This window comes from Heliconius melpomene, chromosome 8 (assembly GCF_056956725.1).
Source record: "Heliconius melpomene rosina isolate 202511_hmr_F chromosome 8, ASM5695672v1, whole genome shotgun sequence".
In the NCBI taxonomy this organism is placed as follows: domain Eukaryota; kingdom Metazoa; phylum Arthropoda; class Insecta; order Lepidoptera; family Nymphalidae; genus Heliconius; species Heliconius melpomene.
The window spans coordinates 274,609-283,279 of record NC_140396.1 but is presented as its reverse complement, the minus strand read 5'-3'; the positions used below and the strand labels follow the sequence as shown (position 1 = coordinate 283,279).

Genomic DNA, 8,671 nt, shown 5'->3' with positions numbered 1-8,671 from the left:
TTTTTAGTAAACCTCTAGTGTGCTATTGTGATGAATTGTAGAAATTTAGGATTTTAGGTATATCTGCGTAACGGTTGTAGGCTCCAACTAACCTCAGTGAGTCAGTGGTTTTAATGTCTTCAAATTAGATCGATGTCAGCCTAGACACCTACATATAATAAAATAAATCTATTACTCATACGTGCAAGTTAAGGAGCTATTAACACATACAATATGTTTATAAGTGACCGTTGTAACAAATTACTAGCACTCAAGAGACGCCACCAGAGGGCAGCGGAGGGCAGCGGAGGGCACCATTACTACTGTAAACAATCGTTAGGCGCAGTGATGCAATCTAAATTATATGACATATTACGTCGTGTAAGTAGCTACCAAATTTTGGCGTTCTCGCTCGCTCACTTCGATTTTTATCCAACTGAGTTCAATCATTTAACACAGTGTCTAGAAAATGCGAGAAGTGTAACTCCGCTGTGCGGGAAAGAGCGTGAAGTTGATTTGTTTCGTCAAAGAAAATATTCCATTACGCAGAATTCCAATCAACATAAACACGCATCACGTTAGGTCATATAATAACCAATATTACTAATAGGTGTGAATGACATGTACATTTAGTAAATGTGATACGACTCTACTAGCCATCAGCCCTCGCTCCGCTGGTCCTCTCGTGTTACGTGGTCAGGTAAGGCTACACCCGGCCCTGCGTCTCCACGCCGCCGTGGTGCCCGCCGGTGCCGGCAGTCGACACTAGCTCCGTGAGAAGTGTCCCTCATATTGTATTACGTGACAGATCATTGTATCATACGTTATAGGATCTGTTCAATGAGGTAGAGCCTGTCTGAGGCGTGATGCAAGCGGTTTTGCTATTAAATATTTAACTTTTTGTAAAATTATTATATTTTATAATGTTATTGGATCATTTGTTTTCTAGTTCATTGTTCCTTTTTATAAACATTTAAAAAAAAAGTAAAATCGTAAATTAAAAATATTATGAACATTTTTTGTTTCTCTAGAAATGATATCGGGTGTCCTCCCTGTAAATAAAAGTATGTTAATTATACTTGACAGTACAAGGTCCTTGTCCAGAGGAAAGAAAATAAAAATTTCTCTCTTTTTCTTACTTCCAATGAATAAATTACAAAATTAATAGGAATGTGGGGATTGGGTTGTTGTTGTCGGCGCGACATAGCGTGAACCTAAAAGAATAAAAATATGAAAATGTATTTAACATTTTAATAGATTTAAATTTCATAGCAGTTTTATTTTTCGTGGCGTTAATCAAAACGTTCATTAGTTTCGTGCGCCAGCAATCAATTAAGAATCACTTAGTACGTAGTTGCAGTGCGCGTGTTCCGTGCCACTAGCCCCGGTCAATGTCTCACGTATTTTTCATAACTCTGGTACCTGCTCGTACTCACACGTTTCGTATCGCGAGCGTGACTGCTTGTTGTTTACGTCGTGGCGTGTTTTAGTTTTTTGTATTTCCTTTATTGTGTATTTAGTTTGTACTTAAATTATTGATTTGACTTGCAATCTGGTATTTAAACGGTTTTATTTTTTAATATACATTTATACTTATTATGTTTTTAAAGCCACCGCGGTGATGACATGAACATTCATGTCAAAATTCTGACTGTACAGATTTTTATTTTTATATTCCGGTTCTAGTTCACGGAGCTAAGCTCCGCCATTCTACACGTAATGTGCTTACTAAGGCTTGGGAGAATGGAGTGTCTTGACACCAAGCTGATCAGAAAAAGCATGAAGCGGTACATACATGTATATGTTGTCGAAATATACACTTCGTTCGTTATAGGAGAAATTTAGTGATATTCCTCTCCCGCTTCTCAACTTACTCATTTGTTTATAGTCTTATTTACTTGTAAAGATATTGTTATCGTTTAATTTTAGATTTGAATACAGTATACAGAATAAGATATAAAACAATTTAAAAACATGTAAATAATGATTTATCTTAAAACTACTTTAAAAATAATAATATTGTAAAAAAATAAGTAATATTGTACTCGCCTAGCAAGATTAAAAGTTATTATGAAAGTGCAACGATATAAGCATTAAGAGAGAAGTAATCCTTTGAGACTTCCTTAAGCACCTCCTCCTCCTCCTTTGAGTTCGATTGAAAATGGATTAATAACGTTGAAAAGGTGGCTTACTTTTTAATTAAAATTTAATACCATTGATTAGAAGTGAACAGGCTGAATGCTTGACATTTTTAATCAGCTTTGGATAAATTTAACTTAAAGTCACTTATTCTTTACAAGATTTTAGAGTTCGTTTTTTAATGTTTTTTGTGTTGAAAGTCAGAATACATGTAATATATTGTTATATTAAATGCTAGTATCTATTTCCATCTAAGTAACTTAATATAGTGATGAGTAATTTTAATCTGTGCAACTTCTCAAAATTACGCCGCCAACCATTTATAGTACGTACACAGTGACCACGTACATATATACATGTATCCATTAACATGAAAGGTAAAGTAGTTATCGTTTATGTTCTTTATCTTTCAACATTCGTGATGTTAAAGTTTTTTTATTTTGGTAGATATGTTTATATGAATGTGCATTTTCGTATATTCCTACTATTATGCAATACTGTAATAAATAACATAAATTTAGCTTAAATAACAATGTGTCCGCGAGGCGTTAGCTGAGTACATTTTTGTGAGTTAGAGGTAGGCAGAGAGTCAAGTCAAGTCTTATACTGCTGTTGTTTACCGGCCTAAGGCGCGGCGTATCCCTTGTTTGACGTAATTACACCGCTCGTACTGGCAGCAACGTCACATCCTTAAATCTTCATATTTAATTCAACAAAAGTCTTTACTTTATGTAAAGAAAGAAAAGTGAGCACGATCACTGTTCAAGAATAGAAAAAGAAACGTCTGTGATCAAGCAGTACAAAAAGAAAACGATTTCGTAGTCACAACGCTGTTCTTGATGATATAACGGAACAACCAACATAACTGATGAGAGTGTAAAAGAGATCACTCGCACAAATGCCGAGCTCAGCCTCCGCCTCGCGGGCTGTCCTGTACTGACATACAGTCATGGTGTACTTCTAGGTTCGCTTTTGTTTAACTTTAATGCGGCTTGAGATGTGGATTACGCATATAAATATTCATCTACACTTATTTATTACAAAATCATTATGCCAGTTATAATAATTATAATATAATGAATAAGGATCTTTACAATCTCTATGTAGTGTGTTCGTGTGCGTCCCGAGGCGCGGCGTGTCCGGTTACATCTGAGCTGAGTCGAGACACTCTGACTTTCTTAGAACACTTCATATCAATTACGGAGAATACGTGTGAGCTGTGCGCACCAAACTAAACTTCGTGATTTGTAAAAAATGGTAACTTGATTAGAAGATAACCTTTTAGTAAATACCTTATAGAGATCCGAAGACTCGAAGTTTTTTGTCTATTTCTTATTGTATTTTAATGAGTAGTTAGCTGACGTTATTTAAAATGAATAAATTCACAGTGTAATGCCACACTGCCACATTGTACGCAACAGCATTTAAAACAATACTTTTGAAAGGTTTAAAGTCATATTATCTAGGTGGAAGGTCTATTGTTGTCGCACGAGACAAAAGAGCGGCGTATATTTTATGTTATATATGTTAACCTTTACACCGCTCGTAATTACCAAGTTAAATCTTGTTCTCATTGCTGCGAGTACGTGAATAATGGAATATGCGTCCTCGGCGTAGAACAACATTGTGACAGCTCAAAATATACACCGCGTTAGGCTATTGTGTACATGTTTTTAAGAATCCTAACAATCTCCGCCATTGTCCTCCCGGCGCTGAGCCGATACGGTCTCGTCGCGACTCGTGAGGAACTGCAGCTCCGACTCCAGATACTGATCTGCAAGACCCCGCCGACTAGACCGGCACAGAGCGCCGCGCCCGCGAGCCCTGCACACACACGCCACTTCCGACGTCGCCGCAGTCAGCTGTTTGACATTCGCGTCACAATAACCGGCGCAGCGGGGAGCACCCCCTCCAGCCGTATCGACCGCGCCGCCCCTCCCGCCCGCCGCCCGCGGGGAGGAGCCCGCGGCGCAGGCGCGCGGCCCGCCGCCACAGTCTCGCGTCTGCCGCCGACCAGCGCGCACGTCCGCGCGCCCTCGCTCGCACAATCAGCTGATCGGCGCGCGCCCCGCGGCGCACATGCCGTGAGGCCGCGCCCGCTACGATGACGGGCTACGCCCGCGGCGAGGCCGACTTCGCCGCCGCCGACCGCTTCGCTCGGGACGCGCGGCCCGCCTCGCTCGCCCCCAAGGATTACTCGGTGCCTTTACACGTAGACTGCAGTATCGAATACGAGCTTCCCGACTGTGCCAAGCCACCGCAGGGCGTCAAGATCGAGCCGCTGCTCATGATCCACCCGTCGCACTTCCGCAGGCTCGAGAGCCTCCGGCGCGTGCCCTTCGTGAACAACCTGCCGGGCGCCACGGCCGCAGTGACGGCGGCGCCAGACGCGCGCGCCCGTGGGCGCCCGGCGCGCCGCTGCTGTCGGGCCGCGCCCGCGCCGCCCGCACCGGCGCCGCGCCTGCAGTGCGCCCCGGAGGGAGCCGGCAAGGCGGCGCGAGCGCGCCTCAAGGCGCACCCCTACCTGCCGCCCGAGGCGCTGGACTGTGATATCGCGCGCGCGCTGCCGCCCGCCCACTACGAGCGCTTCGACAAGCGCGCGCTGCAGCAGCTGCCCATCTACATGTAGCGGGCCGGGGCGCCTGGCCGGGCCTGGCCGGGGCGCCTGGCAGAGCCTGGCCGGGACGCCTGGCCGAGCCTGGCCGGAGCGCCTGACCGGGCCTGGCCGGGACGAGTCTGTGATGTTTCGTTGTAATTAGCTAGTGTTAAGTGAGGAACCTGATACCAAATAGTACCTACGTGCGTTGATATCGTTCGGACGTTGAGTTAGTGTTTCCGCCGGACGACGACGCCCGCGACGCCCGCGACGCCGGCGCAGCCCACCAACGGAAGTATTTATTCGCAGGCGCAGTAACCGATGCTTCATTATAAATTATTGTACCGTCGCTGATTCGTTGCGTATTTCTGTATAAGATATCATATCGATAATGAATATATGTTCAAAAATTGTATTATAATAAATATGTACCTATAGATTAAAAAAATGAAAGTGAGAAAAATATTACGAATAAAACTAGAAATAGTAATGTTTTCGAATAGGCGATGCGTTCTAGAACGGTCCCGAGGGGGGAACTAGAATCGTACTCTACTCTCATTTTGTAAGCAGTTATGTTTGTTAAAGTTATATATAAAGAGTCCTCTGATGAATAGTCTGATTAACAAATATTCGGCATGTAAAAGTCTTTATAAAACGCTTACTTAGCATATCATAGTATTATATTGTGTCATAGTCCAATGCCAAAAATATAACTATCTTTTTACAAAAATCCCTAAAGCATCGTTTTATTTACCTCCATGCGGCGTCCCGCGTTTCCGGTTTCCGGCCTTGTACCTGATACCAGTGAGTGGTGTGCGGAGTGTTAGATCACTATGACGAGGCCCAGCCTCCAGTGCCTATCTGTGGATGTAGTGACCTCAGGACTTGCAGAGTTGTGGATTGTTTTAACTGTGTAGACGTAAGTATGGCTAAACGAATATATCGTTATTTGGGCCTAGAAGATATGTAATGAATTAAAAATAAAAAACTTAGAGCAAAGATAATAATAATAATGAAATAGTTCCTAAATGAATTAGGCCTAAATCTTAACTGATCTCATAGTAATGTAACAATGCAATGCGAATCACTTAAAATTACTTTTTTTAATGATTCTAAGATTAATATTGTTAATAATAACTGAACTACTAATTTCATATGTTTATGATAACGCAGGGAATATACTTGTGTTAAGAATTTCAAAATATTGAGCAAATACATTATAATGATTATTTTAAAAACTTCTTTTAATGATTCTACTTTACTAAAAGCGTCAATTACAGTGACTGCCATTTACCTCACTAGTTAAGTAATTTTCATGTAAATTAAAATTAAAGATATAATCATTTTCGGTGCGGAAACAAGTAATTTTGAAACTTATTTAATTTTAAATTGTCTTTTTATGATAATACCAATAGAGTTATAGACCATTAATCTGCAATTTGCTCATTAAAATGTAAACAAGATAATAAAACGAGTCGAACTCGTCTACCTGATTGTAAAATCTATCGAATGGGACCCTAACACTTAATGATACTATTTATACACGAGACAATACCGTTATTAAGCAATAATTTCAAGTAGTATATTCTTTAACTCCCAACTTTTGTTTGAACGAGCACAAGCGTCAATGAACAAAAGGCTAACAAGCCATTCTTTTCCACGTGAAAGGTATTTTAACACAATGAATCGTGAATAATCCACAATGACGGCTGAGAAAGAAATTATACTGAAAAATAACTCTTTATAATGTGACCATTAAAGTAAAACAGGTTATTATTTCTCGCCGCACAGTCTACGCAATTAACCGTGGCATAACAAATTAAGAGGCAGCGGAGTAGTTTGAAGTTGCACGCAGGCCGATGCGAGGTAGTCACGAGAGAGGCCACCATTACCTCGTCTACCTCGTCACGCCCTCCGGGACCTCGCTGTGACTCGAGAGTCCATCAGAGCGATGCCTCCTCCGGTGAATTAGCGTCTACGTAATCACCACGAAATAAACATCGAGACTAATGGATGATTGCCTTCGCCCCTCGCTGCGACCGACTCACGTTTTACTGCGGCGTTATTCCTTCGGATTTATGCCTCGTCATAAGATAGAGAATGAAATTGTTCCACGAGGGGGAGAATTAAAGCTATATTTATTTTATCTTCGCAGCTCTCATAAAAACTGTATTGTTACTTTTTATGGGTTTGATATTGCGTACCAGATTCGTTTCCTCGCCGCGTGACGGACTCGCATCTGCCCATATAGATTGTGCGCTAGGACAAGGATTGCAGAACACGATACATGTTTATACGAAACACAATGGCGAGAGAGAGCTCGAGGTGAGGGAGTGAGAGGCAGTGGAGTCTCGATCGCTGTCAACGATTATTTGTAAATTATAATGATGTTTATAATTCGCCGCGCATTGACGTGTAATTATATCTGATAAGTTGTTGCACTAAAAACAATTTCTTGACTTTTTAAATGATTATTATAGTACTTAAGCCCGATGTGGGTATTAAAGTAATTACCGGTATTTGAGCGACATAAACGAGTCCGAGATAAGTAAATTGTGCACTCGAACAAGGCAACGGCAACGGCAGTGTGACTGATGGTCGCAAAAATGTAATGGCCTCGTCGTTGCGGTCTGATAACGTCGCTTTGCTCAAAGTAGCAATTCAGTAATTATCCGTTTCCTCGTAACGACCGCCGCGTCCTCGTCTCCGTCTAACTCTTACAGCTACGGCGCTCGAGCGCACGAAGCCCCACAAAGTTCGATTTCTGGATCATACAATTTATCGTCAGTATTATCTCTCGTAAAACGAATATCCAATTTATGTCCGCCCTCGCCCGCTCGCCGCCATAAAACATAATATTATCGACATCGCCCCCACCCTAGGCGATCACGAAACTAAGCAAGCCTCGGCCATTTTAAGTGCCAAACTTGACGGGTGGGCGTCCTGGTAGGCCGTCCTTGTCTAGTCGAGTGGGAGCGAGGGGGACGCCAACAGGGATCGGAATTCTTTCATGTTTCGTTCGAGAGGAGCGTTCCGCTTGATTTCAGGTACCTTGTAAATAAGCATCGGATAAACAACTCTAAAGTGAACGTATACAGCAGCGCTATTTCCGTGCCGCCTTATCTCAGCCTATGAATAAGTTAGCTGATGTTTTCAACAGCGGGCTGCTAGGTCGAAACTAATAAATAACGTCGCAGTGGGTGTCGGGCACCAGATTACACCAAAATATACTCGGGAATGATTCATGCCTCTATCGCTCCAAATCTATCTTAGGCCAGAAACGACATTGCAAACTGTATATTCATATTTCTACTTAAATAACTAATTACTGGTATTCTTTTGGTAAATCTTCCATTTTGTGGCCCACCCAAGTTTCTCCGGAGTTTTGTTTTGGCAGCGACGGCGTGTCGCGATCAGCTGATGGGCGTCGCGGCAGGGCGGCAGGGGCCGGGAGGGGGGCACGATGTCAAGGGGACGTGGGGGCAGAGGGGCACAGGGGGGGCGGAGGAGGGGGGGTTGGGGCACCCACACACGCGCGCCGCACAGCTGATGCCGACGCTGATTGCACGTAATTAAAGACTACGCTGCGCTCTAGCCGCTCTACTACCGACTACGTACCGATCATTCATTACTTATTTATAAGAACACTGTACTAAAGTACTAGCTCTACAAAAATAATACACATTTTTCATAGAAATGCATATCATATGTTTGTTTTTATGAACGTTTTGCATTATTATATAAACTGTAATTCATATTATAGAAGCAACTGGCTCGTCGCTCATTCTGGAGGATTGTTTTATATACGAATATAACGACTCACTAATTGCATTTTATTGTACGCTTGTCGCATTGTCATTGTAATTTATTTCACAGCTGACTCTATTTGCACATATTGTATAGAAAGTGTTGGAAGTGAATTAGTACTTATTGTACTAGTCAAAGAGAAAATAACGC

General features: G+C 42.3%; 1 protein-coding gene across 1 annotated transcript; it reads left to right on the top strand.

Annotated features, from left to right (window-relative positions):
- The first annotated feature begins 4,075 nt into the window (after positions 1 to 4,075).
- Positions 4,076 to 5,452, top strand: corto (centrosomal and chromosomal factor corto). Its single transcript, XM_085189346.1, has one exon. It carries the CDS (start codon positions 4,223 to 4,225, stop codon positions 4,745 to 4,747), a length of 525 nt encoding a protein of 174 aa, XP_085045472.1. The 5' UTR covers positions 4,076 to 4,222; the 3' UTR covers positions 4,748 to 5,452.
- Positions 5,453 to 8,671: the final 3,219 nt, after the last annotated feature.

Bases quoted from the DNA above. Each gene is read 5' to 3' on its own strand.
- corto (XM_085189346.1), top strand. From the start codon at position 4,223: ATGACGGGCTACGCCCGCGGCGAGGCCGACTTCGCCGCCGCCGACCGC.